Genomic DNA, 18,164 nt, shown 5'->3' with positions numbered 1-18,164 from the left:
GGTTGGGGTAGGAGGAGGTTCTATTGCAGGCGACCCAGCGTAATTGTGAGACTCTGTCACTTGCACCATCTTTTTGTTCTTGCTGGGAATGTGTGCTGTTAACGATTAGTGACTCAATAAAAACTTGAAATAGATCACTCTGTTTGTAATGACTCTATATATGGGTCCACGAAAACCTGGAGGTGGATGAAATTCCCGAGGGATCCCTTCACTATAATGATGCAGCAGAGTTACTCTGGACTTTGTCTGGCCTCTGTTCAGAGGTGTCTTTTTCAAAAGTGCACGAAACTGTGGTCTGCAACGCATTTATGCCTGCCTAAAAAGAACACTTCCGGATCACAGGTCCTATGGCATGAACAGTGTCTCCATCTGTTTTGCCAAGTATTTAAAGGGGTCGGATACGGCTTTAAAGAAGGTGATTAACTTTATTATAATAATTAAAATATTACAGAAAATAGGAAATATTGTGATATTGCGTACACTTTTGCATAATATAAATCACAAAGGTAAAGTACTTACATTGCACACTACACAGGAAAAACTTCAACAGGAGTAGCACATCATCTGTCCGGGAACATCAGCTGTGGGAAGCAGAACACGGAAGACAGAGAAATTCCTGGGATCCGCACTGTGGCGTCATGGGCGTACCTTTTTTAGCCCACAGGTTAACAGGGCTTTTGTCTTAGCTGAAGTCTTCCCCAACTTATATCTTGTTTAGAAACAAATGCTTGCGTAACCAAGTATTACACAAGCCCTAACAAGTTCTATTTGTCCAGTATAGTATCCCTTTGGCGGAATGGCCAACTTTTCAGACGTCAATCAACATCGGACAAATACATCACCGGATAAAATATGCCAAAGGCTCTCCTGCTACCAAATGTTTTACCATACTAGAAACACAACATTTCTCACTAAACATGGATAACGAAACTATGCAGAAATTGGATGATACTATAAACATACGTACGCTTTCTCACTAAGGATTGATAAAAGAGCTATGCGGTCCAGGTGTTGGGAAAATAACAGAAAATACAAGTCTAATATAAGCTGAACTGAAATATATAAGCTTATATAAATATAAGCTGAACTGAAATATTAAAGGTTCCTTAAAGACAGGCTACCAATATGGATTCCTGATGGCCATTAACATCTTAGCACTACACCATCTACCTCATTATATGGAATCTTTTGCCGGGGAATGCATCTGAATCACGTATTTGAAGAATTTAAATGGAAACCCCGATTTAAGATCTCAGTGTAGAGTGTAGAATAAATGCGAGACGAGCCTTACTGCAATTGTTAGGAGGCATAATGAACAAATCAACAGCAGATGAAGAATTGGTTCTATTTATTTTTTACGCCATTCCTCGTGCGGTATAAGCAATTTATTCTTCAGGTCGGTGTGAATACAGCGATATCAGATTTACTGTATATCAGGTTTTTATGTTTGGCTACTGTCACACACTAAAAGACATTTTTTTTTAGCAAAACCTAGTTTTTGCCAGACCTTATTTAGACCGCTGTACTTTTTCCATATTACAGCCGACAGAGTGATGTGACCACTTTTGTTGGTACTAATTTCTGGCACATGACATTTTTTCAGCACTTTTTTCTTTGATTTTTGGGAGGCAGAATGAACAAAGCCAGCAATTCAGGAATTGTTTATTTCTCTTTTAAATATCAGTCTGCATGTGGTAAAATTGGTAGCTTTATTCTTTGGGTCAGTACGATTACAACGATAACACATTTAGATTTTTTAATTTTTCCACTGACAGAGCTTTATGGCAGCTTGTTTTTTGCTTGACAAGATGACTATTTCAGAGCTACCATTTTTATTTACATTTGTCTTTTTAATCGCATTTTATTGCACTTTTTGTTCAGCTGTATGATGATAAAGCATAGCCTTTTGCCTCGCTTTTTACTTATTTTTTACGTTGTTAACTGGAGGAGTTAACTAGTGGGACAGTTTTATAGAGCGGATAATTCCGAACGCGGCAATACCAAATATGTGTACTTTTTTATGTAAATTAATTTATTGGATTATATTTTTTCTTTGGTCTTTATTGTGGATTTAGAAAAAATATTTTTACAATTTTTAATAACTTTTTGAAACTGTTTTACATTATCTTACTATGGGACATTATATTAACACTGACATATTAACACTAACAGATCGATGATCTGATACTCTGCAAGGTTTCTGCACTGCAGGGCATCAGAGCAGCAACTGACAGGCAGGGAGAAATCATGTCAGCTCTTGCTCTAAGGCTAGGTTCACACTTGCGGATGGGCGAGATATGGAGGGAAGCGGCCTGAATAACCTATCTTTAACATTGGGTACACAGGCCGTGCAGATGTATTCAGATGCATCTGCATGCGTCGTTTTGACGATGCGGTGAAAAAAAGAAATTCCAACCCCATGCGTTTGACACAGGTTGCTGCAACGTCAAAGCGACGCATGCAGATGCATCTGCATACATCCGCACGGCCTGGGTACCCAATGTTAAAGTTAGGATACGCAGGCCGCATGCGGACGTAGGCGGAGCTGACCGGAGGAGGTGCAGCCGTGGGCAGAACATCACGGCAAAAGTCTGCATCCCTCCACAGCTCGCCCATCCACAAGTCTGAAGCCTGCCTAAGCCATCTTGCAGTCTGGGGTCACCATAGACACCATCGGCAGAACACGAGCAGATAGGGAGCTCACTTTTGCTCCTCGATGTCGCTGTGACTATTGACAGCAGCATCAGAAGGGTTAAATGTCCAAGAACGGTGCTAGAACTGATCATGTGCGTTGCTGCAGGGTGTCAGCTCTCACATAGAGCTGACACCTGCACCCGATCGTGGCAGACAGCATGAGCCCGCACAATCGTGGCACCGTATATATATGGCTCATGTTAAGACGGGGTTAATAGGGCAAAAGGTGGGTGATTTGAACTTTTCTTTAATTTTATAACTTTTATTTTACTGTGTTGAATACTCCCCTTAGGAGACTTGAAGTTGCGATAATCCGATAACCTGTGCTATACATAGCAGTGCTTCAACACAGCTATGTATAGAAAAATTACCTATGAATGCCAGCCAGTGAAATTGACAGCGGCATTTAACTGATTAATAGCCATGGCTGCATCTCGGATCCATCTGCAGCTGTTAGAGGCACTTGATGGCTGATTAAATCATTATAATGCCTCATTATGAGTGGTTCTGTCAGGGTTTCACGTGAACTGCAGTTTTTGGGATTTACATGAAAACTCCAACGTCAGAGCTCAGCGGAGAGCAGAGGATTAGGTCTTGTGCACATGTTCAGTATTTGGTCAGTATTTTATATCAGTATTTGTAAGCCAAAACCAGGAGAGGAACAATCAGAGGAAAAGTATAATAGAAACACGTCACCACTTCTCGTATTTATCACTCACTCCTGGTTTTGGCTTACAAATACTGATGTAAAATACTGACCAAATACTGATAGTGTGAACGTGGCTTTAATTTGAGCCTAGCCTTATTACGGTTTTTGGGAGGTAGAATGAATAAATAATCAGCAGTGCAAGAATAGTTCTTATAACAATAAAAGATTTAGATTTTTTAGGTTTTTCTTTTTCTTTTTTATAAAAAAAAGATTTCTGTTGCCATATTGTGAGAGCTGTAAATTTTTTAATTTTTTGGTGGACAAAGCTGAATCAGAACTAATTTTTTATCGAATAATTTAAAAGATTTTTTTGTGTAACATTTGGGGTATATAACTTTTTTGATCACAAACCAGATTTATAAATTTATTTATGATTTCCTACTTTTACACACTAAAAACTTTTTATACATTTTGTTGTAAGTCAGTATGATTAAAACATGGAATTTGTTACATATTTTTTTTTTTACGTGTTCGCCATACAGAATAATTAAAGACACCATTTTATAGTTTGGTTCGTCCTGGTTGCAGCAATACCAATTAAGTGACTATTTTGTTTTAAGATAAAGGTTGCATTTTTAGTGGTGAAATGTGATTTTGTAATTTTTGTGTGCACTTTGTGTGTTTGTTTTTTTTACATATTATATATGTTTTAACCAACATAGAGTCAATTAGATGCTGGTGTCGCAATTAACCTCATTTAAGGGTTTAATTGGATCCAAAACTTGTTGGGTTTGATACCGCAGCTGTAACCTGCATGGGGGTCCATCGGGGGGGCTCTGTTTACTTATCATAAGGCCCCTTTAATATGTATACATGGTCATTAAATTGTTAACAGATGGGCTAGATGTTGGATGGCAACTGTTTTGATCATGTTCTTATCATGTCTCATATCTTCAATGCCAATGTCACATCGAACAGATGAGAGCAGCTTTAGACAACTTGTTATATAAATGTTAAATATTTTATATATGATTCAAATATAGGTGAATTTCAATTACAATAATTAGTAATTGTATACATTTTTTAATAATCATCTAATGCTGTAAATTGTTTTCCCTTTTTCTTGTAGATGTATGACTGTATTATAACTTGCTTTTTTCTTACACGCTTTCAATAAATTGATAAAAAAGCAAAATCACTACCTCTTTCTGTGTGTCCTTTCATGACAAGCAAGATGTGATTTTACTGTAAAACATTTCCCACATTCTGAACATGAAAATGGCTTCTCCCCTGTGTGAAATCTCTGATGTACAATAAGATGTGATTTCTGTATAAAACATTTCCCACATTCTGAACATGAATGTGGCTTTTCTTGTGTGTGAATTCTCTGATGTTCAATGAGACGTGATTTCTGTTTAAAACATTTCCCACATTCTGAACATAAATATGGCTTCTCCCCTGTGTGAATTCTCTGATGTATAACAAGACTTGATTTATATGTAAAACATTTCTCACACTCTGAACATGAAAATCGCTTCTCCCCTGTGTGAATTCGCTGATGTACAATAAAATTTGATTTCTGTTTAAAACATTTCCCACATTCTGAACAAGAAAATGGCTTCTCCCCTGAGTGACTTTTCTGATGTTCAATGAGATGTGATTTCTCATTAAAACATTTCCCACATTCTGAACATGAATATGGCCTCTCTTGCGTGTGAGTTCTCTGATGTCTAATAAATTCTGAAATCGAACGATAACATTTCTCACATACTGAACATGAATATGGCTTTTCCTGTGTGTGTATTCTCTGATGTGTAACAAGACTTGATTTATCTGAAAAACATTTTCCACATTCTGAACATGAAAATGGCTTCTCCCCTGTGTGAACTCTCTGATGTACAATAAGATGTGATTTCTTTACAAAACATTTACCACATTCTGAACATGAATATGGCTTCTCCCCTGTGTGAATTCTCTGATGTTCAGTGAGATATGGTTTCATAGTAAAACATTTCCCACATTCTGAACATGAATATGGCTTCTCCTGTGTGTGAGTTCTGTGATGTCTAACAAAATCTGTTTTCGTACTATAACTTTTCCCACATTCTGAACAAGAAAACGGCTTCTCCGGCATGTGAATTCTTTGATGTGAAACTAGACTTGATTTATATGTAAAACATTTCCCACATTCTGAACATGAAAATGGCTTTTCCCCTGTGTGAATTCTCTGATGTTCAATGAGATGTGATTTCTCATTAAAACATTTCCCACATTCTGAACATGAAAATGGCTTTTCCCCTGTGTGAATTCTCTGATGTGTAACAAGATGGAATTTCCTATTAAAACGTTTCCCACATTCGGAGCATGAAAATCTTTTCTCCTTTTTAAGAGCTATTGCTTGTTCATTAGTCCTTCTATGACTTTTGTTTTGCGTATCGGTCATTGATGAAACAGAAGAAATGACCTGTTGACAACGATCAGATAATGGATTTTTCCTGAGAAGGGCTGGAGGTATATCTGGGATAATAGTATGTTTTTCATATGTATCTGGTGTAATACCATAATCATCGGTTGTAAAATCTGAAAGTTTCAGATGTCCTTTTGAGCTCTTGGTACACTCATCTGCCAAAAATAAACGCAATGTTATTGTTTTTCAATAATACTGCATTACAATCATATCAATATTATATAATTTATACAATTTTAATACAAATAAATTATCAATAAGTTGAGTACATAGCATGGATTATTAGATTATGACGTTAGGCCACCAGGTTGCCATGTTTTAAATTATCACTTTTTTGCTGGCATTGTCTACAGTTATTACCAATTATATCAGGCATGGAGAACTGTTATGATTGAGTCACCGAGGAGGAAAAAACAAAACACAAGCTCAGCCCAGAAAATCAGAGAGGTTGGAAACTAGCGGATTGCAGACCCCTAATCCTATCACACAACTAGCAGTAGCCGTGGAGTGTTCCTACGGTGATCCTAGACACCTCGTCACAGCCAGAGATCTAAATAAGCCTAAAGAGAGAAAAGGGAAAAACTGACTGCCCCAGAGCAGACCCAAAAGCAATAGGCAGCCCCCAACATATAATGACGGTGAAGCCAGATGAAAACACTAACACAGATAGAAAGATAGGTTAAGCAGACGATGGGGCCCAAGCTAACTAAAAAGGACAGGACAGAAAAGCTGCTGTCTGCAATCCGAGAAAACCCTGCTAAAAATATTACCAACACAACTGATAAGCAAAAAGGACCCTGAAGTCACTAGACTTCAAACCCTATATCAGCACTCAGAATATTCTGAAAGCAGAGCAAAAGAGAACACTGATCAAGGAATAAGAATCCAGCACACCCTAGCCGGGGATGGCTGAACTAAAAAAACAAGGTAAACAAAACCAAAACTAATAAGTTCAATAGCAGAGCAAAAACTTATCTTTGGGAAGCAGGAATCAGACTGGTCTCCAAGAATCCAGCAGAGAAATCACCAGCCACTCAGAAGGGTGTCGGCTGCCTTATATCCAGTCTGAAGTTCCTGTTACCCAGTCACAATCCACCTGATCAGGTGTTTGGTTTCTTTCATCCAAATCAGCCTCACTACCTTCCTTCACCAGAAGAGGGAGATCCTCGGACACAAAAGGTGAATGAACAGATGAGCTCACAACAGAGAATCTTTTTTCTGTCAGGGTGTCATGAAACTATGAACCATTTTCTAGGATTTCGATTACACCTCCAGAACTTTCCGCTGTATCTCCTTGGTTTTTAAATGACATGCTGCCCTTCCCCCCCTTTGATTTGTAAAGAACACTGTGCTCACCAACATTCCCCTTCACAGCTGCCTGCCCCTTCAGTCTGCCTGTGTAATTCTATCCCACTCTTTCCCCCTCCCTCAGGAATGTGGTTTGTGATCAGCTAACTCAGCCTTTGTCTAAAAGCACATGGTTCCATTGTTTATCTCAGATCGAATATAGCAACACAGTATATTCATAAATGCAAGAAGACTACATTTTTGGAATCTACATCATAAAAGCTATTCACAGCAACGTTGGAGATTGGGCGGCCACCGGAACCCGAGTAAAGTTTTTATGCCTCACAGTAATGCATAGGTATACGATGTTTGGTATAAAAAAAACGGTAATTTCGTAATAAGAAAAATGATAGTCCTGCCATCACTCTGCGAGCCTCGCAGCCAGAGTTTTGGCTCTCATAAGTTTGCTAGTAACTTTCAAAAGGGAGCGCATTCCATAGTCATCATTCACCCGGGGTGACAGCTAGAAAGCTATGCTGATAGACCATTTTCCCTTGGGGAAGGTGCACATTCCTCCTCCTCCACATGGCGTGCCATTGACTGAGGTATGTAAGTTTCATATTTTAATCCATTTTATTTTGTAATTGCCTGTATATACTGTATCTTGTCTTATTTGTAACATCTTTTATATTTTTGTAAACACTGCCTATAGTTTCTGGAGTCAATCTATAAAATTTACGAGTTTCATTTTCCTTGCTCTATAAAGTACAGCCATGTCCTCTGGGCTAAATTTCGCTACCGCGTGGGTTGGCTCCTGACCTGATATTGATTTTTATGTAGAACGAGGAGCTGGTGGCAGCACTGTGTTCTGGGGATTTGGGAAACTCGCAGTGACGGAATGGAGGGTTTATTCAATAATCAGGACCTCCCATTCTCGTCTCCAAGACTTTTCAGGTGCTGCGCCAATTCTTTGAAATGCACTACCCAGGTTAATATGATTAATCCCCAATCCCCACAGTTTTAAGCCTTCCCTAAAACCGCATTTGTTCAGTCTGGCCTACTGCCTCAACGCATTAACCTAACTATCTCTGTGTTACTCATTCAAAATTTTTACCATAACCAGGATCCTCGCATCATGATCTCACATGCTTTAGGCATTTAATAGCCCTCTGTGTCTGTACTGTTACATACTTAGGCCGATAACCGGTTCATGTAGCATTACTTGAACACCTGATTCTTACACTATGGCTAGTCCAAACAACGAAAGCAATTGTTACAATCCACCTTTCGTGTCTTCCCCTTTTTCTTCATAGATTGTAAGTTTGCGAGCAGGGCCCTCATTCATCTTGGTATCTGTTTTGATCTGTGTTTGTTATGCTGTAATGTCTATTGTCTGTACAAAATGGTCGGGACAAAATTGTGGGTAAACAACATTGTTTTAAGCATGTGATGCTCGAACAAACTCATCTGTAGCAAGTACCAGGTGTAGGCAATAGGAAAATCACATCTAAAGGGGCATGGCCTGGGCAGGCATGTGAGCGGTCGTGCAGCAGAAGAGCTCCGGGGATAAATAGCCTGTCAGAGGTTCCACTAGGCCCCTAAAAGCGTGAGACCTGGCTATACAGTTACCTTGCATACCCTGGCACTTACCAGTGTACAGTGGTGGGGTAATCATGGCTGGAGGGGTGGCAAAAAAACACCATTAAGCAGTAGGAGACACTAATATCCAAGATGGCACCGACGTGCCCTCTGCAGGTTCAAGAGTGTGAATGGCGGCAGCATGAAAACTAACACTGGGCAAAGGAGCTCCCTCTTGAAATAAGGTGCAAACACATCCTACAGAGGTGACTAATCACTTCTCTGCACTTTCAAGGGAGGTGGATGATCATGCTGGAGACAACTTTGCATCTGGTTGGGGCTGCAGAACTTGAGAAGAGTCAATCTCTTTTAATAACAACTCAGAGCAAAGCACATCTGATCCTACAATAAAGGATGAGTATATTGCTGTAACACAGTATGGTTCTGCTCTATCCTCACTTAGCAAGTCAGATGGGGGAGATTAAAGGGGAATTATTGCTAGAAAGGCCTAGGATGGTGGACATTTTACCAAGAAAGAGCACAGGATGGAGGACAATGAAGGGTCCTCAGAATAAGGGATATTTTACCAATGAACCCAGGATGGGAGATATTTTATCATGAATGTACACTAGGATGAAACAGTTTTACTTGTCACAACAAGGGCACATACATCTGATCAACATGCAGGTGGGGGCCCAGGTCCAAATTTTGCTAAGTATTTGATAGCACCCTCTCCCACCCCCAATTTCATTATAAGACCCTGATAATGTCTTATCCCATCCCACAATTCTTTACAATCAAGGATTTATAATGAATGGAGGGGGTGGACCCAGTATTGGAATTAAAGAAAATTCTGCTGCAAATTCAGATGTGTTAGCAGGAAAAACGCGGCATAAAATACTTGTTTTTGCCATGTGTTTTTTTTTACATGCGTTTTTGTTGCAGACATTTCTCAACTCAATTGTATTGTGTTAACTATATTGCAAAGTGCTGCAAGAATTGATGTGTTGCAGATTTTAATCTGCTGTAAACCATCTGCAAAGAAAAAAAATAAGCATCCCGTGCATGAGATTTCAAGGAATCGCATTCATTTTTCTTGTACTGTAAAACTGTGTTCTTCACAAATCCATGCAGAAAAAAACGCAGAAAAAATGCAATGTGTGCACATACCCTGAAAATGAATTGAAGTGTTAGGGCTCATATTCATTTGGCAGAAAAACGGACGAGTGCAATCCAATAAAAACTCGGATAGCACTCTGACCAATGTTATTCAATGGGTTACATCTCATATGCGATTTTTTTCTCAGCTGAAGTCATACTGAGAAAAAAAACGCAGCATGCTGCGATTTGTTGCGTATCTTGGACGAGACACGCCAATTGAAATCCATGGATGCGAGAAAAAATAAATCGTGCCGCATTCTGACCATGCGAGTGTTGTCTGATTTTTACACACCAGTGTCCTTTGAAAAGCCGGCAATTCATTTGTTTTCAATGTTTTATTTATTGAAAATTATTGGCAACATGACAGCGATGCAGTAAATCCAACAATGCAGGCGTAATACAGCACAAGTAAACAATACAGTAAGCCGGCAATTCATGTGCTGTATACAGTAAAATCACACTGACATTTTAGAATATAATAGATATATACACATAGAATACATAGATATCTAGATGTCAGTGACTCCTATATATATACAGTATATATATATTTATATATATATGTGTGTAGAAAAAAGGGAAAAACAGCACAAAAAATAAACAAACAATGCAGGTGCAAGCCTTCCAGGCATATATCAAACCTCAAAAATAGTCCTCAAGATGAAAGCAGCACACCAAAGAGATTCCAGATAAAGTGCTATTTATTAGCCCATCAATAATAAATAGCACTTTATTTGGAATCTCTTTGGTGTGACGCTTTCATCTTGAGGACTATATATCTATATATCAAGACGTCAAACTGTCCACTTAGGAAGCAACAGTGATTGACAATCAATTTCACATGCTGTTGTGCAAATGAAATAGACAACAGATGGAAATTGTTGGCAATTATCAATTCACACTCAATAAAGGAGTGGTTCTGCAGGTGGGGACCACAGACCACATCTCAGAACCAATGTTTTCTGGCTGATGTTTTGGTCACTTTCGAATGTTGATTGCGCTTTCATACTCGAGGTAGCATGAGATGCACTCTACAACCCACACAAGTGGCTCAGGTAGTGCAGCTCATCCAGGATGGCACATCAATGCGAACTGTGTCAAGAAGGCTTGCTGTGTCTGTCAGCGTAGTGTCCAGAGGCTGGAGGTGATATCAGGAGACAGGCCAGTACACCAGGAGATGTGGAGGGGGCCGTAGGAGGGCAACAACCCAACAGCAGGACCGCTACCTCCGCCTTTGTGCAAGGAGGAACAGGAGGAGCACTGCCAGAGCCCTGCAAAATGACCTCCAGCAGGCCACAAATGTGCATGTGTCTGCACAAATGGTTAGAAACCGACTCCATGAGGATGGTCTGAAGGCCCGACATCCACAGATGGGGGTTATGCTCACAACCCAACACTGTGCAGGACGCTTGGCATTTGCCACAGAACACCAGGATTGGCAAAATCTCCACTGGTGCCCTGTGCTCTTCACAGATGAAAGCAGGTTCACAATGAGCACATGTGACAGACGTGACAGAGTCTGGAGACGCCGTGGAGAGCCATCTGCTGCCTGCAACATCCTTCAGCATGACCGGTTTGGGAGTGGGTCAGTAATGGTGTGGGGTGGCATTACTTTGGAGGGCTGCACAGCCCTCCATGTGCTCGCCAAAGTTAGCCTGACTGTCATTAGGTACCGAGATGAGATCCTCAGACCCCTTGTGAGACCATATGCTGGTGCGATTGGCCCTGGGTTCCTCCTAATGCAGGACAATGCCAGACCTCATGTGGCTGGAGTGTGTCAGCAGTTCCTGCAAGATGAAGGCATTGAAGCTATAGACTGGCCCGCCCGTTCCCCAGACCTGAATCTGATTGAGCACATCTGGGACATCATATCTCGCTCCATCCACCAATGTCACGTTTCACCACATACTGTCCAGGAGTTGGTGGATGCTTTAGTCCAGGTCTGGGAGAAGATCACTCAGGAGACCATCCACCACCTCATCAGGAGCATGCCCAGGCGTTGTACAGTAGGGAGGTCATACAGGCACGTGGAGGCCACACACAATACTGAGCCTCATTTTGACTTGTTTTAAGGACATTACATTCCACTTTAATTTTGTGTGTGACTCCAAATCCAGGCCTCCATTGGTTAATAAATTTGATTTCCATTGATGATTTTTGTGTGATTTTGTTGTCCGCACATTCAACGTTCTACAGAACAAACTATTCAATGAAAATATTTTATTCATTCAGGTCTAGGATGTGTTATTTAAGTGTTCACTTTATTTTTTTAAGCAGTGTATATTGCATAGCTAGATAGATAGCTAGTTAGTGATAGTAAAATCACTGCAGGCGCTGACAGGATAGAAGAGATGGATTACATACAGAAAATACAGCTTTTTCCCTCTCGGAGTAAATAGAAAAGATAGCTGTATAGATGTCAGTGACAAATACAATTAGTGCAGTGTGTGTGCAAATTACTGGACATGTATTTAATTAATAAAAGATTATTTTTCGGAAAATGGCGTGGGCTATCGCGCCATTTTCATAAGCAGCAGAAAGAAAGCTGACGGCTGGGGGCAGATGTATATAGCCTGGGAAGTGGGTAATAACCATGGAGCTTCCCAGGCTATTAATATCAGCTCACAAATGTATACATAGCTTTTACTATTAAAATGGAGGACCCTACGGGGGGCGTGTCCGGATGCTGGTGTGAGAGGACGTGCTCCCGCCAGGCACCATACATTACCAGGAGAGCTGAATTTTTTTTCTCATTATTCACCATAGATTACAGGCTTAAGAGCCCTGCACTGGCTCTCTATCCTGCCCACGATGGGTCCGAGGAGGGGGAGAAACGCGTTCTCCGGAGCGGTACAAAACGGCCCTGCAACAGCCCTGGACGTTTTTCTTCCTCGGAAGCGTGGAACCGCTGGACCGAGATCGCCATCTTGCAGAGAGGGGGAGGCGGCCAGCAAGCACAAGGAGGACATGCTGCATGGAACTGGAGAGGAGGGAGAGCTACAGTTCAGTCCTTTGGATGCTGAGCCCCCAGGGGGTAAGGAGACAACGGCGGATGGCAGGGAGGCTCAGGGGACATGTTGCACTGAAGGATCCATGGGGTCTCTATCCCCACGAAGTCTGCATGCTGCTGCTGGCGATTACCATCAGGTTGGAGAAGAAGACCACCTCACCCCCACCCCTGATTATCATCAGGCTAAGTTTCCTGCTCCCCAGCAAAATCATGTAGCGACCCTTACAGAAGGGAAGGGTAAACCAGGGAAAAAAGGTGTATTAAACTATCAAAAAGATCCTCCCAAGCTAACCCCTAGTATCTCCCATGAAGGTGACAAGTGTGACTATTTAGAGGGGTCTTTTGATGAGGATGGGGACCACCTGGATGAGCACTTTCCCGCACAGTGGCTGAGGGTTTTTGCACATTTCTCCTAAAAAAAAAAGACTTTAAAGCACTTATATCAGACGTTAAAGACACATGCAGATCTGAAATTGCCTGCGTGCAACAGGACTTGCAACTTTTGTTAGGCAGAATTGACTTCTTGGAGGGAGAGCATGACATAACTAGATCCTACATGTCAGAGCTTTAGCAGTCACCCAATAAACATCAGAGTGAGAGGGGTCCCAGAATCAAACAAGCAGAAAAATACTAATCTTACAGGAAATCTTCTCGTCCATTTTGGATGACCCAGGCCTTCCACCCGTTAAATTTGACCAGGCACATCGGGCCCTTCAGCCTAAAGGTTCATTACCATTTCCAAGAGACATTATCTGTTGTTTACATGATTTTGAAACCAAGGAAAGAATAATCATGGAATCATAGAATGGTAGAGTTGGAAGGGACCTGCTGGATCATCTGGTCCAACCCCCTGCTCAAAGCAAGATTCACTAAATCATCCTAGATAGATGTCTGTCCTGCCTCTGTTTGAAAACTTCCACTGAAAGAGAACTCACCACCTCTCGTGGCAGCCTGTTTCACTCATTGATCTCACTGTCAAAAGTTTTTTTCTAATATCTAATATGTGTCTCCTCCCATTCAGTTTCATCCCATTGCTTCTAGTCTTTCCTTGTGCAAATGAGAATAAAGATGATCCTTCTACAATGTGACATCCCTTGAAATATTTGTAGACAGCTATTAAGTCTCCTCTCAGTCTTCTTTTTTGCAAGCTAAATATTTCCAAGTCCTGTAACCGTTCCTCATAGGACATGGTTTGCAGACCGGTCACCATTCTGGTCACCGGCCAGGTCCCTAAGGGAGATGACGTATCAGGACACGGCCATTCAATTATTCACAGACCTATCTCGCATTACTCTACAAAAGAGGAGGCTGCTTAGACCTTTGCTGACAGTCCTGAAATACCTTAGAATCCCTTATAGATGGGGATTCCTGTTATGAATGAGTCACCGGAGGAGGAAAAAACAAAAATACAAGCTAAGTCCAGAAAACCGGAGAGGTTGGTAGCTAGCGGATTGCAGACCCCTGATCCTATTCACAACCACTAACAGTAGCCGTGGGGTGTTCCTGCGGTGGTCCTAGACACCTCGTTCACAGCCGGAGAACTAAATAAACCTAAAGAAAGAAAGGGGAAATCTAAACTGCCCCAGAGCAGACCCCAAAGCAATAGACAGCCCCCAACATGTATTGACGGTGAAAACAGATGAAAACACAAACACAGACAGAAAGACAGGCTGAGCAAACGATGGGGCCCTCACTAACTAGATAGGACAGGAAAAAAAAGCAACTGTCTGCAATCACGCAAAACCCTGCCAAAAATAATGTCCAACACGTCTGATAGAAAAGGCCCTGAAGTCACTAGACTTTAAAATCACTATATCAGCACTCAGGTATATTCTGAAAACAGAGCAAAGAGATCAACTGATCAGAGACAAAAATGGAGTTCAGCCAGTCCCAACCAGGGCTGGCTGAACACAAACACTAAGTAAACCAGACAAAATCTCATGAAACAATAGCAGAGCAAAAACTTAGCTTTAGTAGACAGGACTAAACTGGAGGCCAGAGCTCAGAGCAGAGAGGATCACCAGCAACCCAGCAGGGCGTCGGCGGCCTTATATCCACTCAGAGATTCCGGATGTCCAATCACACTCCACCTGTTCAGATGACAGGTTTTTCCCATCCAAATCAATTTCACTACCTCCTTTCACCAGCAGAAGGAGTTCATCAGACATCAAAGGTGAAGGAGAAAATGAGCTCATAACAGATTCCCCTTTGCCCTAACAACCCGGAGAGAGGGGGTTTTGGCGATGCTGCGGTCCTTTGAGGATCTTCTGGCCTTCTGTTAGAGGTTGGAGCCCCAGGTCCCTAAGATCTCGGACTAGGGTGACCCCGTCATCTTGGGTCCGCCCCCATCACCGGTTTGGACCCAGAAGAGAAGAAAAGAACGTCTGAGTGGCAGGGGCGGAAAAAGAGGAACAACAGGTCTTCGCTGATACTATAGATTACACTTACAACAAGGATCTCCCTTATCTCTCTTTTGTATTCTTCAAGACTTAATCTCCTTAAAAATAGTTTAGAGTATGCTACCTAGTAATAGCCAGTGCAGGCTTACCTTTACAGTTTTTCATACTTGTTTAAAAGCTGTTTTTCTCAGTGGGCGAGGAAATCTCGCCAAGTATTAAAATTATATGCCTGGGGGCGCCCTGGAATTTCTGGTGACGGAGGACAGCTTTGGTGTAGTTGTTCTTCCTCTGTAGGGGTCGGGTACTGGGCTCCGCCTCCCTGAGAATCTTCTCTGTGGCTACGTTTTTTTTTTTTTTATCCTTCCTGGTGGAATAGACATATTCCACGGGGGGTAGCCACAGACCAGGATTACTACTCCTGGGAATTATAATGTTTTACTTTCAAAAGTTGTATGTTTCTATTTTTTGTTTTTATTTTCTTTGTCTTTCCCTAATGTTTCTCTCCTTTCCATTAATCCGATTGCAACATTCAGAACATTGGACGCTATTGCTCTGGGAAGAAAGGGGGGTCAGTGATAACAATTGGGGGTCATATGAGAGTGAGTAAACTGAATAATATAAAATGACGTGCATAATTTCACTGAATGTCAGGGGACTTAACTCCCCTAGGAAAAGGAGGCTTACCTTCCAGGAACTGAAGTCCCAAAAGGCTGATGTTGCCTTCCTTTAGGAGACACATTATGACAAGTCGGGTAGTTTCAGGTTTGCTTTCAACTCCTTCCCTATGTGCTATTGTTCTTTAAATAATAATAAGAGAAGGTGTGTGGCCATCTTACTATCATCAGGTTGCCCAGCACAAGTGAATAAAACACATTGATTCTGAGGGTAGATATGTTATTTTGGAAGCTTCTTTGAAGGGTAACCCTATTATCCTATGAAAATGTATATGCCCCGAATTCTGGTCAGATTAAATTTTTGAGTAAAGTCCTTTCCCTGACTCGGAAACTTTAGCCGGCAGCTTTACTAGTGGTAGGCGATTTTAATATTCATTTCTCAGAAACATTTCATAGACAATCTATTAATAATGATCCCCCACCACAAAACCTAATTAGAATGGTGAGAGACTAGGAAATTAATTAGCACTAACTCCTTGTTTGACTTGTGGAGAATAGATCATCACAGGGACAGGGTCTTCTCTTTCTACTCCTTTCCTCATCATAACCACTAGAAACGACTATTTCTTTGCAAACATTTTGACCCTTAGAATGATGGTGAAGGCTGAGATGGGACACATCACCTGGACCGATCATGCTTTTGTGGTGCTGGACCTTAAATCTACTCAACAGTTTACCAGAAAGTGTCACTGGCGGTTGAATGAGTATCTAATTAAGATTCGACTATTCAGAAAACTTTACTGAACCATCTCACTGACTTCTTCCAACTGAATGAGGGTTCGGTTTCCTCTCCCTCAGTTCTGTGGGAAGCCCATAAGGCTGTCATGAGGGGATATTGTATCAAAGAGGGTTCTAGATTAAAGAGAAACACTAAATTTGAATTTCATAAATTAACTTCTCAATTGATTAAGGAGGTGCGAAGGTTAGGAGTCTCTCCCTCGGTAAGGGTCTTGAATAGGGTTGTAGCAACTAGAAATAAACTAAAAGATCTCTCAATGCATAAAGTTGAAAAACATTTTCTTTATACTAAACAAAAATATTACGAGAAAGCAAATAAAGCCCATGCTCTCTTGGCCAGTTTACTTAGGGATAGAACCCTGAACTCTTTTACCCAAGCTAAAAGAGAAGCGGACTGCACAATCCATTATAATCCAACTATTATTTCGGATATATTCTATAATTTTTATAGTAAATTGTATAATTTACTGTCTACTTGCCCCACAAATGAAGATGATAGAAATGGGGTATTGAAGCAGTTTTTATCAAAATTAAAACCTTTGAATCAGTTGTAGGAGATGTCAATAGAAAAATCATATGAAAAAAAGACCCCTTAAAAAATAGCTTTGATTAGAAAAAATGTATTAAAAAAATCACCTAAAAAAGTGATATGTGCACACCCAACAACACAGTGAACAAACAAAAAATATTGCTACATGTCCCTATTATATAGCCTATATACACATCTGCCTAACTGCGGGGGTTGGCGCCCTAGGGGGTAGCGTTTTGGCGCCCCCGCTCAACGATGGCTGCCCCAAGTAGGCCCTAAGTACAACCTATAGCTTACTGATGCCCCCCGCACCCACAATAGGGAACCACTATCTTTAGACAGATAACACTCCTGCTATAAAGGAGACCCTATAGCCCCAATTCCATTAAAGATATACAGTATATAAAATGCTCAATCGGATATAGCTTGTAAAGGGTATTGAACATACGGCTGACTTCAGATATTCATTGATAACAAGATTATTACTTATCACAAGTAGGTTCCTTATCAGATATATAAAGGATTACCAATGGCAAATGAGCTGATACAATAATATCAATCAAGCTGAATATGGATCCATTTAGATCCAGGGGACAAAAACAAATAACATTGCCCCTTTATCATCCTGCAATCTCCGACTTGATAAGTCTCATCCAAGATATAAAAATATTGCAGTTAAATGTGGCTTCTGACGAGTACTCAAAAGCAGGCCACTCATTGATATATATTGCAATTTCTGTTATTGCGCACTATCCAAGACACCTTCGATATAAATCCAGAGCTGCCACATCACCAGAGCAGCTAACGTCCGACCACCAATAAGAAGACGTCACATCACAGACATGCTCAGTAAGGTGATCCCTAGACTTAGACTCCAGAGCGCAACGCTGCACCTGTATATCACTGGTTACCATAGACTTGGCTGGAGAGCCAGCAGTAACCAAACATCTACCACGAACCTGAGCAAGACGCTGGGAC

The 18,164-nt window shown here is 41.1% G+C and overlaps 1 protein-coding gene across 1 annotated transcript in view; it reads right to left on the bottom strand.

Annotated features, from left to right (window-relative positions):
- Positions 1-405: 405 nt before the first annotated feature.
- LOC141070511 (uncharacterized) overlaps positions 406-18,164 on the bottom strand; it is a 45,736-nt gene continuing 27,977 nt past the window's right edge. The window contains exon 10 of the mRNA XM_073559512.1: positions 406-5,965. Within this exon, the coding sequence (XP_073415613.1) occupies positions 4,542-5,965 (1,424 nt within the window). The 3' untranslated portion in view covers positions 406-4,541. The remainder of the gene's footprint in view (positions 5,966-18,164) is intronic.

The sequence above is a fragment of the Dendrobates tinctorius genome, unplaced genomic scaffold, assembly GCF_039654945.1.
Source record: "Dendrobates tinctorius isolate UK_male_01 unplaced genomic scaffold, ASM3965494v1 ptg000014l, whole genome shotgun sequence".
NCBI lineage: Eukaryota > Metazoa > Chordata > Amphibia > Anura > Dendrobatidae > Dendrobates > Dendrobates tinctorius.
Note: the sequence above shows the minus strand (reverse complement) of the source record. Positions and strands in the feature narration are given on the sequence as shown.